This window comes from Kogia breviceps, chromosome 5 (assembly GCF_026419965.1).
Source record: "Kogia breviceps isolate mKogBre1 chromosome 5, mKogBre1 haplotype 1, whole genome shotgun sequence".
NCBI lineage: Eukaryota > Metazoa > Chordata > Mammalia > Artiodactyla > Physeteridae > Kogia > Kogia breviceps.
Window position 1 is genome coordinate 90,358,362 of NC_081314.1, and position 15,174 is coordinate 90,373,535.

The window sequence follows — 15,174 nt, forward strand, 5'->3', positions numbered from 1 at the left end:
GGCGGTTGGGCGCCGGGCTGACCCCGCACCTCCGCCCCGCCCCGCCCCAGAGGCGGCCGCCCGGACCCGCGGGTGTCTGTGGGCGGCGCGTGGGCAGGGCAGCCTCCCGAGCCTTCGGGTCGGCGAAGGCGGAAATACGGGAAACCTGGACCCCTGAGAGTTTCCTAAATACGTGAGACCCGTGGGTCGGCAGGTCTTCGTTCAGACGCCAGCAACAGGCGTTGGGGGAGATCTCCACGGCAAAATGTTACCGACGTACCGCCCCCAAATTCGCTAACCTTCTCTTAAAGGCCCGGGTCACTGTCCCTGATCTGTTAATTATCCAACTTGTTCATTTTCATGATTTCTGGCCAGCAGTCTCTACATGAGACCAGCAGGCCTATCTAGTACTCTTGCTCCAGAAAGCTGCATATTTGAAATGAAACTGCCCTAAGATGAGAGTCCTCTTTGGGTTTCACTTTTACACAAAATTTTTTTTAAAGGGTGTAGGCCCATGTATACGTTTTCACAGAAACAGGCTTTCTAGTTTGGGGAGGGTTTGACCGAAAAAGAAGAAAAACAACTCAGAGATTTGGGGTTTTATTGATATTCAATTTACATAGGCTCAAATACAATTAATTGAATGCATACATATTTAGTCATAATTTATAAAGCAACTTAACTTTGGTAACTTTCTTTGAGGTATTTTATGAAGTACAGGTTTTAAAGTAATATCACAAAAATACTCAGCTTGTCAGTGACCATTTTTGTGAAATTAACAGAGAACGAGGTTTCAAGTTTACAATCCAGTCACTGTTGCTCAGTCGGACACATCATAAATCCTTATCAAAAAACCTCCAGTTAGGTACACTGGTATCCCAAGGTAGGTTAGCTGAGATTCACCCAGGGAAACCCGTTTTTCCTCTAATCCAGTCAATAATTTCATTCTCTATGGGCATCTCGAAAATGACTTTAGCAATCCCATGTGGCTTGGGTGACTCTGGGCAAAAAAGAGACATCTAACTAAAGGCAATTGTTATTCAAGCAGTAAGAATATATACAAATTATTCTGCACTGTCCTTCTCTTGTTCCGGAGACATCACTTGTATTGAGACACATAAGCCTAAAAACTTTTAATGAAGAGCCAAAGCTCATGTCTGATTTACAACTTGTCAGTGCATTATCATTGGGAGATAATGCCCCCCAAATTCTTTCTTAAAGAACTGAAGTTTGTGTCTGGCTTACAACTTACTGACTAAAGCCACACATGTGAATGAGCAAATGAAGCCATACGTGGCTACTGAAAAGTAGTCCACAAATTATATTTTCAACCAGATGGCTCATTTCCACCATGAAAGTTTGCTAAGCTGAAGCCAAGCTTAGTTCAAGTATTCATTTGATCTGTCACTAAAATGCCCAGATTTTAACATAATCTTCTATTTTTTAAAACTCAGAGCATGGTTCTTCGTTTTGAGAGATGGTATACTACATGTTTCCTTTTCCAAAATTGACTATTCTGCCATATGATGTATGAAGAGGCAAGATAATCTCAGCTGTGAGAGCCACCTGAAGAAACACCTATTTCTTTCATAAAGATACCATATGGCTGAGGAACCTTTCAGATAATAATCATCAACATGTAGATTCAAAAGGTCTGACTACTGAATTTACATGCTAAATAAATGAAGACATTGTATTGATAATATTTACAGTATAAGAATCTATAAATGTTATAATAGATTCCTGAAAACTGATCCTTCAAAGTTAGTAACAATTTAGAGATTTCTTCTTATATTGTCTTCTTTATCCTCTTGAATGTATCTCAACTGTGAAAGCAGCCTATTGGACATATACTGATTCTGTGCTAACAGATAAACTTAAAGCGTCAAACTTCAAACCTCACTGTGAAAATGAGGCCATACCACTCAGTTCAGAATGTCTCATTTTCTTTTTGTATCATAGAAATTCAAATCCACAATATATTTCACGCTTCACTGGAGAAATTCACAGCTTAGAATTATGTATAAGAAATGAAAGGATGGATTCTTAAGGCCATCAGAGACTAATTCTCCAATAAATGTTATTAAAAAGAATGTTCATATTAGAAGTACAAATAATGAGAAAATATGGAAATGTTCCTATGACGATTCAAATCCTTCACCCTCTAGTTTTCTTCAAGACGTTTTCTTTTGGTTCCACATATCTCTATAATTTTGGTCCTTAAGATCACTAGCTTTGGACAGCCATGCCTGTCTTGTTCTTATTTAGTAGATCAAAGGTTCTCTGAAGCATAATGAGTGAGCTCTTCAACTGCAAAGAAAAATTTTCAAAATCAGATTGTTTAAATTTTTCTGATTATTTGTATGCCAAAAGTTTGCATTTAATAAGATTCTGTCTATACTGATGCCCAAATAAAAGACTAACTATAAAACACCTGATTCCTTCGGTTACCTGTCAGTGTGATTGCTAGCGTTCTTTTCATTTGCTGTAGTATTGCACTTCTTCCTACAATGTACTACTGTGTGCTTTACCTCCCAATAAGTCTATTCATCAAATGATCCAAAGTGAAGGGCTTGTTTTCTGAAATGGTTTCTGAAGCTACAGTGGTCTCCCCACCATCCCCTAAACAACTCAAGTTCCACTCAAGGCCTTTGCTTGCTATTATGCTCATGTTCATCTTCACCTAACTAAAACTTACCCATCCCCAATGTTTCCATGCAGTTTTCCCTAATCATCCTGCCTCTAAACTCCTAAAGCTTTACTACTTACTTTGACGCTTAATTTTGCACTTTTTTTTAAATAGTCTTTAGCAATACACATGGACATCTGACTTCTCTAATAAAATTGTAGACAAGTTGAGAGCAAGAATTATGTCTTACATATGGACACCAAGGGGGGAAAACTGTGGTGGGGTGGGGGTGGTGGTGTGCTGAATTGGGCGATTGGGACTGACTTGTATACACTGATGTGTATAAAATTTATGGCTAATAAGAACCTGCAGTATAAAAAAACAAACAAAACAAAAACAAAAAAAAAAGAATCACGTCTTTTTCTTTTTTGTATTCATTCATTCGTTCATTCATTCAACAAATATTTTTTGCTTACCTGTTACGTGCTGGGCACTGTGCTAAGTACTGGGTATACAATGGTGAACCAAATAGGCACTGTCCCTGCCTTCATGGAGCTTACAGACTAGTGAGGGACTCAGAACTAAAACGAATAATTACACAGATAAATACATACTTACACACTGTATGAAGTTTTTCACTTGAACAACTGGAGGACAGTAGTATCATTTTTTGAAATTAGGTCAACTAGAGGAGAACTAGGTTTGGCTCAAGATGAAAACTTAATTCTGTTTTGGACATGATCAGTTTGCCTGTTAGCCTCGAGGTAAAGACGCCAAGTCAGCAAGTGGCTGTATGAATCTGGACTCAGGGAAGAGGTCAGGGTGAGAGACATGCTTTGGGAGCCATTGGCACATGAGGTATTCCAAGTTAGGGGAGCAGCTAAGATCACCTAGAGGGCAGTAAAGGAGAAGGGAAGAGAATCTAACACAAAAGCCTGCAGCACTGGGCAAGGATGAGGCCAGGTAGCGGAGATGGTTTTAACCAGCAAAAAGCAGTTTTACATTATGCTAAGTGGAAGCCAGGCATGAAAGACTGTATATTATATGATTCCATTTATATGAAATGTCCATAATAGGCAAACCCATAGAAATAGAAAGTAGATTAGTGATTTCCAGGAGCTGAGAGAGTGAGGGATGGAAATGACTGCTCATGGGTACAGGGCTTCTTTGGGGGATGATAAAATGCTCTGGGGGCTTCCCAGGTAGCACAGTGGTTGAGAGTCCGCCTGCCGATGCAGGGGACACGGGTTCGTGCCCCAGTCCGGGAAGATCCCACATGCTGCGGAGCGGCTGGGCCTGTGAGCCACGGCCGCTGAGCCTACGCGTCCGGAGAGGCCACAACAGTGAGAGCCCCACATACCGCAAAAAAAAAAAAAGCTCTGGAATCAGATAGTGGCAATGGTGGGACAACCTTGTTAATACGCTAAAAATTCTTTAAAAGGTGAATTTTATGGTATGTGAATTATATCACAATAAAGCTGTCCAAAAATAAAGCTTCCAAAAAAGGGAAGATTAGATACATTTCAAGAAAGGAATGGTCAGCTTTGTCAAAAGCTGGCACTGTAAGATGAAAACTTAAAAAAAAAAAAAAAACAGGTATATTAACTTTAAAAGCCAGAGGTCACTGGGGAGCTTAGCTTGAGCAGTATCAGTGGAAGATATGGGGGAAGAAATCAAGGCAGTGTGAGCTGAAGAGTGAGTGAGCGGATTAAATACAGGCATCCAATTTTGCTCCCTCCTGAAACACCACCAAAAGCACGGTAAAGGGATTTTTTTTTTTAAGACATAAGTCCACAAGGACGGAGGAAAACAGAAAAGGTGACAATAGCAACACAACTTTGGAAACTGGATAGCGGATGGACTACTTGTCAGCCCTGAAAACACTGAATCCTAAGCTAACAGTAGGGAAAGCTGAGAACCAGCCAAATGTACCCTGAAGAATCCTCTAAAGCCTCAGGAATTGACAGGCATCTCTGGAAATGGGAATAAAGAGGAAGGGACTGAAATAAGGATTGGATGAACTTTTGGACATGTGGCCTCTCATACTACCTGGGCAGAAGCCTAAAGTCCTATTTTCTGGAGAGGATAAAAAAGAGGGTCTCTGGCAGTCTGGCCAGGAGGACACCAACACATTGTTAAAGATAGCAGTACCATACCAAAAATGGGGAGTATACAAAAACACGTATACTGCACGTTGAGATCATCCCTTTGCCCTGCCCTCCTCAATCTCTCTACTCTCACTCACCTAAAATGCTGGCAGCCAGCCCTTAGTCCTTCAGGGAGGAGACAGGAAGAGTCTTCTCTGTGGAAACTGACCAAGAGAAAAGACCTAAAGATACTGACATCAGGATTTCTTAGCCAACGGCCCAGCCAGATCTACCAAGAAGTTCAGGGCAGACCAGCCCAACCCACACGATAAGAACTTTGGATCCATACAAGCAGACAGCAAAGGACTACAGACATCTAAAGAAATCCTCTAACCCTAAGGACAGAAATCAAAACAGGGGGAAAGGACCTTGCTGGAATGTGGGTATGCAAGAAGAAGAAAAAAAAAATTTTTTTTAATTATCAGTAATATGGTCAGAGAGAAAGATATTATGGCCACTTAAAAAGTTCACAATGTCGGGCTTCCCTGGTGGCGCAGTGGTTGAGAATCCGCCTGCCGATGCAGGGGACACGGGTTCGTGCCCTGGTCCGGGAAGATCCCACATGCTGCGGAGCAACTAAGCCCGTGAGCCATGGCCGCTAGGCCTGCGCGTCCGGAGCCTGGGCTCCGCAATGGGAGAGGCCACAACAGTGAGGGGCACGCATACCGGAAAAAAAAAAAAAAAAAAAAAAAAAGTTCACAATGTCATTAAAAAAGAAAATTCAGAGAAATGGCAGCTCTTTGAAATTAAAAACTTGTTAGCAAAAACTGAAAAACTCAGAGTTTGAAGATTAAGTTGAGGAAATCTCTGAGGAAGTAGAACAAAAAGGCAAAAAGATGGAAGCTGGAAAGAAAAGGTAAGGTTCGACAACCTGTCCAACAGAAGGCAGATACCTACCTGATTACAGGTGCTATAGAAAGTCAGGGGAGAGAAGGTGGAGGAGAGAAAATCATTAGCCAGATAGCTCAGTATATCCCAGGATGAAAGGGCACCAGTTTCCAGACCAAAGGATCAGGAATCTGACAGCCTCAGAATTCTCAGTAGTAACACTGGAAGCCAAAAGGCAATGGAGCAATGCCTTCAACGTTCTGAAGGAACATTATTTCCAAACTAGAATTCTATCCCCAGCCAAACAATTAATCAAAGGGGAAGGACAGAATAAAAAATTTCAGACAGGTGAAGTCTTAAAATATTTACCTCCATACCATCTTTCTCAGGAAGCTACTAGAGGATATGCTCTATTAAAAGGAGGGAGGAGGGCTTCCCTGGTGGCGCAGTGGTTGAGAGTCCGCCTGCCGATGCAGGGGACACGGGTTCGTGCCCCGGTCCGGGAAGATCCCACATGCCGCGGAGCGACTGGGCCCCTGAGGCATGGCCGCTGAGCCTGCGCGTCCGGAGCCTGTGCTCCGCAATGGGAGAGGCCACAGCAGTGAGAGGGCCGCGTACCAAAAAAAAAAAAAAAAAAAAAAGGAGGGAGGAAACGAAGAAAGCAGAAAACATGGGATATGGGAAACAGGAGCCCCAAGATGATAGCTGTGCACCTGCAGAGAGGGCCACTGACCCTGCCTGGAGCCCATCAGAGGCTCCATGGATTGAAAACCTGAGGTGACCGAAGATGATGAGAGGAGACAGAGCATCAGGGCATGAAACACTTATAAACAATACGATAAAATAATCAACTGTAATAAGAAGACAATTTCAGGGGTAAGAAAAAGTGGCCACAGTTCATTCTATGGCTCAGCTCAGAACAGTAAACTCAGTCAAAACAAAGCCAACACTGAATACTGTAACCAAAATTACAAGTTCCTTTGGAGGATGGGGGAATTAGAAATGGGAGCATGAAGAGGTGAAAGAAAACAAAATCCCAGTCTCCATAACAGGAAGTCAAAAGATAACATCTAAAACTGAAAAATCAAGAAGTATCACCACATGCTTGTTGTTTATAAATATGAAGGTAAACACCAGAAGAATAAACCAAGAAAGTTAGATTGTAGTCTCTGGGAAAGAAATGGAGAAGGGGATACCAGGATTGCTATTTTTCTGAAACAACCCTGCAGGACAAGTTAACTCTTCATGTGAACGAGTGACTTTGGTGAAAATAAAACCTCAAAAAAGTGAAGGAGTTATAAAGGATAAAATAGTGACAGCCAGAGTAGGCAACTCCGAGACTGCCTGACTGTGAAAGGGAGGAGAGCGATAGATGAGCAGATAGAGAAGGATATGGATGACGTGGGTTTTCTAATGTAGGAGATAAGAGAGCAGGGAAGGTGCTGATGGTAAAGATCCAGCTGAATGAGGGAGCCTGAAGATGGGGAAGCTAGAGGGGTGGATGGAGTCTCCTGCCAACTCGTGCTGGGACTTGCGTCCCACAGGCAGAGCGATGCTTCTAATGGAGTGCAGAACAGGACGGGTGCAGCAACGGGAAGGTCTGTAGATCTGGTTATAGAAGGAGTGGGAGGGTCTCTTTTCTCCTTGAGGCATGGTCATGAGTTCAGAGTCAGCAGAAAATGAGTGGAAAGGATGAGAAGAAAAGTGAGAGTATGATCTACCCCTTGCTGAGGGGGAGGAGAAAGTTACTAACTGCAGGCACTGTGCATCTGAAGAGTGCCTAGTGGAAGTACCTTTAGTGCCCCACATGATGTTCTAAGAAATGCTCAATAATTGAATCTTCTAAAGAACAAACCAATGCATAGAAGAAAAGGATGGAAGCAAATAAAACAAAATGTTAAAAGTGATTATGTCTGAATGCTAGTAGGTTCTCTTCTATTCTCTATTTTTCAATTTTGAAAAGTATACATGTATTATATTATAATGGAAGTATTAGTCTTCATTTTTCAAAGGGAATCCTAAGTTTTGGTTCATAGAACCGAGCAGCACACATTGATGACACTATGTTCAAGAGATAACGCTTACAGCAAAACACCAAAACAACCTAAATGTTCATTCTTCAATGGAGAACTGCTAAAATAATTATGCCACATATGTATAGTTGAATTCTATGCAGCTGTTAAAAGAAGAGGATATGGAAGTATCTCCATGACACGTGGTTAATATATAAAAACAAAATAATGAGCATGGTTAATAGATAAAACAAAATAAAAAGAGCTGATATTGAGCATGAAACTTTATATAGAAGGACCAATAAAATGAATGAGGTATATGTATACAAGCTGATAGGGAAACATCTTCAAAATATATTACTAATTGGAAAAAGAGCGTATGCAACGGTAAGTACAGTACATTCCCATTTTGTTAAAAACAAAAAGTGACTATAAAATGTATAATCCAGAAACTGGCAAGGGTAGATGCCTCTAGGAGGGGGATTTCTTCAAATAATGGTACAGTGTATATTCTCTCACAACCAGAGGAGCAGCTGATTCACTAAGTAACGTGGTACACAGAGGTACTGACCTGTTCCAGCATCACGATGGAGTCCCGGAGCATTCCTTTTAAGCGATGGGTCTGATCTTTGTTCTTTTGAATATTTTCTGCTCTTGACACCATATCAGAGGCTAAACTGAAAGAAAAATACCGTCTTAAAGATCAAGGGAATAGCTTCTAGGCTTTCGTCTCTAGAAATCATCAGTGCCCTATAAATTTGCAAATAAAACAAAAAAGTAAACAGAAAAGTTTATGACTAGAGAACAGTTGGCAGACCAAAATCTCTAAAATTGGAATTAAGTTTCCTGCAGCAAAGGAATTATTGACATAATAGGTTGCCAGGGAAGAAGACTTACTTTACAGATTTCTCTTCCTGGAGGTGAAGACGGTAAAAGGACTGAGCAGCATACTCTATCTTTGACAGCTTCAGAAACAGAGTCACATTCAATAAAACCAGCAACAGCAAACTAGGCAGAGCAAATCAGACCTGGTTAATCCACTATTACTCAGATCTAAAGCACTGCTAGTGCAGAATAGACACACAGAACCTTCAAAAATGTATATTATCCAGACTAGTTTCCAATTACTGTTATTATTTAAATCAATTACCCCTATTTTATTGTATGAAATACTTACTTGTAAGTATTCAGTGGATGATGAGGGAATAGTTAGAAGGTAACTAGTGACAATAAAGTCCCCAAATAAGCAGGTTGCGATTGTCCCTGATGTCTCTTCTCTGCTAGGAATCCCAGCCAGTGTGGATGTGCGACTACCGGCTTAGAAATCTACCATGTTAGCTTTCAAGATCTATTTTTGGGTGCTTTTGTCTTAAGCAATTATACATACATAATACTGCACTTCAGAAAGGAAATGAAGATCAATATGGATTTGATCTTACATAGATCATGATGTACCTCTTATTCTCAGCAGAAGCCAAAACAAATTCACATTCACAAAATCACCATGCAGCAAAAATTTCTTCTAGTTCAACTTAGACAAAATTTCAAATCCCAAACATACATTAATTGGATCATATATAAAACGTTACCTGCAAAATAAACTTACTCTGTTGGTTCTCACAATAGTATTTCAAGTGAATGAACGTATCTTATTACACATACATGCAAATACATATGTGGCATCATATCTCTCTGATTTTTTCTGTTAAAATATTGATTTGCCCTTAAAAATATATCGTATTCACTTTTACCCATCCAGAAGATTTTTCTTGAATGAAAACTAAGGTAATAGCAAGAAAATCAAATCTATGAAATTATTGTGTCACTGAAATGGGGTATAGATCAACATTTCAACATCTGACTGTAAATCTTCTACAAAGTAATACAAAAGATCACAGATAATATTTACTATTCAAAATTGTCACAGCAAACCAATGGAAGCAGAATATGAAAACCTTTTATAAAACTCAAAGGCATAACAAACATTTTGTATGTTCTGAAATCTATAATTAGAAAAAACAGCTGATATAAGAACTTCATTCCAAAACCCAGAGTGTGTCATCCAGTTAGAACTAATTCAATTAAATGTGATGGACTACCTCAAGATCCAGGTACAGCCATGGAGATAACAGTAGTCTAAATAACACTGGCTGAGTAGATTCCAGTAGAACACTCTGAGATTCAGACTAACTGCCCCAGTATTTCTCACCCTACAATCCTCAGATTATTTGCATCAGAATAACTTGCACGTGTTTTTTTTTATTTTACTTATTTTTAATTTTTTTAACATATTTATTGGAGTATAACTATTTTACAATGGTGTGTTAGTTTCTGCTTTACAACGAAGTGAATCAGTTATACATATACATATGTTCCCATATCTCTTCCCTCTTGCATCTCCCTCCCTCCCACCCTCCCTATCCCACCCCTCTAGGTGGTCACAAAGCACAGAGCTGATCTCCCTGTGCTATGTGGCTGCTTTCCACTAGCTATCTATTTTACATTTGGTAGTGTATATATGTCCATGTCACTCTCTCACTTCGTCACAGCTTACCCTTCCCCTTCCCCATATCCTCAAGTCCATGCTCTAGTAGGTCTGTGTTTTATTTCCGTCCTACTCCTAGTCTCTTCATGATATTTTTGTTTTTTTCTTAGATTCCATATATATGTGTTCGCATACGATATTTGTTTTTCTCCTTCTGACTTACTTCACTCTGTATGACAGACTCCAGGTCTATCCACCTCATTACAAATAACTCAGTTTCATTTCTTTTTATGGCTGAGTAATATTCCATGTATATATGTGCCACATCTTCTTTATCCATTCATCTGTTGATGGACACTTAGGTTGCTTCCATGTCCTGGCTATTGTAAATAAAGCTGCAATGAACATTTTGGTACATGACTCTTTTTGAATTATGGTTTTCTCAGGGTATATGCCCAGTAAAGGGATTACGGGGTCGTGTGGCAGTTCTATTTGTAGTTTTTTAAGGAACCTCCATACTGTTCTCCATAGTGGCTGTATCAATTTACATTCCCACCAGCAGTGCAAGAGTGTTCCCTTATCTCCACAGCCTCTCCAGAATTCATTGTTTCTATATTTTTTGATGATGGCCATTCTGACCAGTGTGAGATGATAGCTCATTGTACATTTTTATTTTGGTGGTACGTGGGGCTCTCACTGCTGTGGCCTCTCCCTTTGCGGAGCACAGGCTCCAGACGTGCAGGCTCACCAGCCATGGCTCACGGGCCCAGCCGCTCCGCGGCATGTGAGATCTTCCCGGAATGGGGCACGAACCCGTATCCCCTGCATCGGCAGGTGGATTCTCAACCACTGCGCCACCAGGGAAGCCCCTCATTGTAGTTTTGACTTGCATTTCTCTAATGATTAATGATGTTGAGCATTCTTTCATGTGTTTGTTGGCAATCTGTATATCTTCTTTGGAGAAATGTCTATTTAGTTCTGCCCATTTTTGGATTGGGTTGTTTTCTTGTTATTGAGCTGCATGAGTTGCTTACAAATTTTGGAGATTAATCCTTTGTCATTTGCTTCATTTGCAAATATTTTCTCCCATTCTGAGGGTTGTCTTTTGTTCTTGCTTATGGTATCCTTTGCTGTGCAAAAGCTTTTAAGTTTCATTAGGTCCCATTTGTTTATTTTTGTTTTTATTTCCATTTCTCTAAGAGGTGGGTCAAAAAGGATCTTGCTGTGATTTATATCATAGAGTGTTCTGCCTATGTTTTCCTCTAAGAGTTTGATAGTGTCTGGCCTTACATGTAGGTCTTGAACCCATTTTGAGTTTATTTTTGTGTATGGTGTTAGGGAGTGTTCTAATTTCATACTTTTATAGGTAGCTGTCCAGTTTTCCCAGCACCACTTATTGAAGAGGCTGTCTTTCTCCACTGTATATTCTTGCCTCCTTTATCAAAGATAAGGTGACCATATGTGTGTGGGTTTATCTCTGGACTTTCTATCCTGTTCCATTGATCTATATTTCTGTTTTTGTGTCAGTACCATACTGTCTTGATTACTTTAGCTTTGTAGTATTGTCTGAAGCCAGGGAGCCTGATTCCTCCAGCTCCATTTTTCGTTCTCAAGATTGCTTTGGCTATTCAGGGTCTTTTTTTTTTTCGGTACGCGGGCCTCTCACTGCCGCGGCCTCTCCCGCCGTGGAGCACAAGGCTCCGGACGCGCAGGCCCAGCAGCCATGGGCCACAGGCCCAGCCACCCCGCGGCACACGGGATCCTCCCGGACTGGGCCACAAACTCGCATCCCCTGCATCGGCAGGCAGACTCCCAACCACTGCGCCACCAGGGAAGCCCTATTCGGGGTCTTTTGTGTTTCCAAACAAATTGTGAAATATTTTGTTCTAGTTCTGTAAAAAATGCCAGTGGTAGTCTGATAGGGATTGCATTGAATCTGTAGATTGCTTTGGGTAGTACAGTCATTTTCACAATGTTGATTCTTCCAATCCAAGAACATGGTATATCTTTCCATCTATTTGTATCACCTTAAATTTATTTCATCCGTGTCTTATAATTTTCTGTATAAAGGTCTTTTGTCTCCTTAGGTAGGTTTATTCCTAGATATTTTATTCTTTTTGTTGCAATGGTAAATGGGAGTGTTTTCTTAATTTCACTCAGATTTTTCATCATTAGTGTATAAGAATGCAAGAGATTTCTGTGCATTAATTTTGTATCCTGCAACTTTACCAAATTCATTGATTAGCTCTAGTAGTTTTCTGGTAGCATCCTTAGGATTCTCTATGTATAGTATCATGTCATCTGCAAACAGCAACAGCTTTACTTCTTCTTTTCCGATTTTGATTCCTTTTATTTCTTTTTCTTCTCTGATTGCCGTGGCTAGAACTTCCAAAACTATGTTGAATAAGAGTGGTGAGAGTGGGCAACCTTGTCTTGTTCCTGATCTTAGTGGAAATGGTTTCAGTTTTTCACCATGGAGAACGATGCTGGCTGTGGGTTTGTCATATATGGCCTTTATTATGTTGAGGAAAGTTCCCTCTATGCCTACTTTCTGCAGGGTTTTTATCATAAATGGGTGTTGAATTTTGTCAAAAGCTTTCTCTGCATCTATTGAGATGATCATATGGTTTTTCTCTTTCAGTTTGTTGATATGGTGTATCATGTTGATTGATTTGTATATATTGAAGAATACTTGCATTCCTGGGATAAACCCCACTTGATCATGGTGTATGATCCTTTTAATGTGCTGTTGGATTCTGTTTGCTAGTATTTTGTTGAGGATTTTTGCATCTATGTTCATCAGTGATATTGGCCTGTAGTTTTCTTTCTTTGTGACGTCTTTGTCTGGTTTTGGTATCAGGGTGATGGTGGCCTCATAGAATGAGTTTGCGAGTGTTCCTCCCTCTGCTATCTGTTGGAAGAGTTTGAGAAGGATAGGTGTTAGCTCTTCTCTAAATGTTTGATAGAATTTGCCTGTGAAGCCATCTGGTCCTGGACTTTTGTTTGTTGGAAGATTTTTAATCACAGTTTCAATTTCAGTGCTTGTGATTGGTCTGTTCATATTTTCTATCTCTTCCTGGTTCAGTCTCGGCAGCTTGTGCATTTCTAAGAATTTGTCCATTTCTTCCAGGTTGTCCATTTTATTGGCATAGAGTTGCTTGTAGTAATCTCTAATAATCTTTTGTATTTCTGCAGTGTCTGTTGTTACATCTCCATTTTCATTTCTAATTCTATTGATTTGAGTCTTCTCCCTTTTTTTCTTCATGAGTCTGGCTAATGGTTTATCAACTTTGTTTATCTTCACAAAGAACCAGCTTTTAGTTTTATTGATCTTTGCTATCAGTTCCTTCAGGTCTTTTTCATTTATTTCTGATCTGATCTTTATGATTTCTTTCCTTCTGCTAAATTTGGGGGGTTTTTGTTCTTCTTTCTCTAATTGCTTTAGGTGCAAAGTTAGGTTGTTTATTCAAGGTGTTTCCTGTTTCTTAAGGTAGGATTGTATTGCTATAAACTTCCCTCTTAGAACTGCTTTTGCTGCATCCCATAGGTTTTGGGTCGTCATGTCTCCATTGTCATTTGTTTTTAAGTATTTTTTTATTTCCTCTTTGATTTCTTCAGTGATCACTTCGTTATTAAGTAGTGTATTGTTTACCCTCCATGTGTTTGTATTTTTTAGAGATCTTTTCCTGTAATTGATATCTAGTCTCATAGCATTGTGGTCAGAAAAGATACTTGATACGATTTCAATTTTCTTAAATTTACCAAGGCTAGATTTGTGACCCAAGATATGATCTATCCTGGAGAATGTTCCATGAGCACTTGAGAAAGATGTTTATTCTGTTGTTTTTGGATGGAATGTCCTATAAATATCAATTAAGTCCATCTTCTGTAATGTATCATTTAAAGCTTGTGTTTCCATATTTATTTTCATTTTGGATGATATGTCCATTGGTGAAAGTGGGGTGTTAAAGTCCCCTACTATGATTGTGGTACTGTCAGTTTCCCCTTTTATGGCTGTTAGTATTTGCCTTATGTATTGAGGTGCTCCTATGTTGGCTGCATAAATATTTACAATTGTTATATCTTCTTCATGGATTGATCCCTTGATCATTATGTAGTGTCCTTCTTTGTCTCTTGTAATAGTTTTTATTTTAAAGTCTATTTTGTCTGATGTGAGAATTGCTATTCCAGCTTTCTTCTGATTTCCATTTGCATGGAATATCTTTTTCCATCCCCTCACTTGCAGTCTGTATGTGTCCCTAGGTCTGAATTAGGTCTCTTGTAGACAGCATATATATATATATATATATATATATATATATATATGGGTCTTGTTTTTGTATCCATTCAGCCAGTCTGTGTCTTTTGGTGGGAGCATTTAATCCATTTACATTTAAGGTAATTATCGATATGTATGTTCCTATTACCATTTACTTCATTGTTTTGGGTTTGTTCTTGTAGGTCTTTTCCTTCTCTTCTGCTTCTTGCCTAGAGAAGTTCCTTTAGCATTTGTTGTAAAGCTGGTTTGGTGGTGCTGAATTTCTCAGCTTTTGCTTGTCTGTAAAGGTTTTAATTTCTCTATCAAATCTGAATGAGATCCTTGCTGGGTAGAGTAATCTTGGTTGTAGGTTTTTCTCGTTCATCACTTGCAGAGTTTCTGATGAAAGATCAGCTGTTAACCTTATGGGGATTCCCTTGTGTGTTATTTGTTGTTTTTCCCTTGCTGTTTTTAATATGTTTTCTTTGTATTTAATTTTTGATAGTTTGATTAATATGTGTCTTGGCCTGTTTCTCCTTGGATTTATCCTGCATGGGACTCTCTGTGCTTCCTGGACTTGATTGACTATCTCCTTTCCCATATTAGGGAAGTTTTCAACTATAATCTCTTCAAATATTTTCTCAGTCCCTTTTTCTCTTCTTCTTCTGGGATCCCTATAATTCGAATGTTGGTGTGTTTAATGTTGTCCCAGAGGTCTCTGAGACTGTCTTAAGTTCTTTTCATTCTTTTTTCTTTATTCTGCTCTGCAGTAGTTATTTGCACTATTTTATCTTCCAGGTCACTTATCCGTTCTTCTGCCTCAGTTATTCTGCTAT

At 39.6% G+C, this 15,174-nt stretch overlaps 1 protein-coding gene across 2 annotated transcripts in view; it reads right to left on the reverse strand.

The window, feature by feature from the left end:
* Positions 1 to 564: 564 nt before the first annotated feature.
* GRAMD1C (GRAM domain containing 1C) overlaps positions 565 to 15,174 on the reverse strand; it is a 106,343-nt gene continuing 91,733 nt past the window's right edge. For both annotated transcript variants that reach the window (XM_067035356.1, XM_059065150.2), the window contains 3 exons: positions 8,493 to 8,603; positions 8,167 to 8,272; positions 565 to 2,289 (listed from right to left, as the gene is read on the reverse strand). In XM_067035356.1, coding sequence (XP_066891457.1) covers positions 2,209 to 2,289; positions 8,167 to 8,272; positions 8,493 to 8,603 — 298 coding nt within the window. In that variant the 3' untranslated portion in view covers positions 565 to 2,208. The remainder of the gene's footprint in view (positions 2,290 to 8,166; positions 8,273 to 8,492; positions 8,604 to 15,174) is intronic.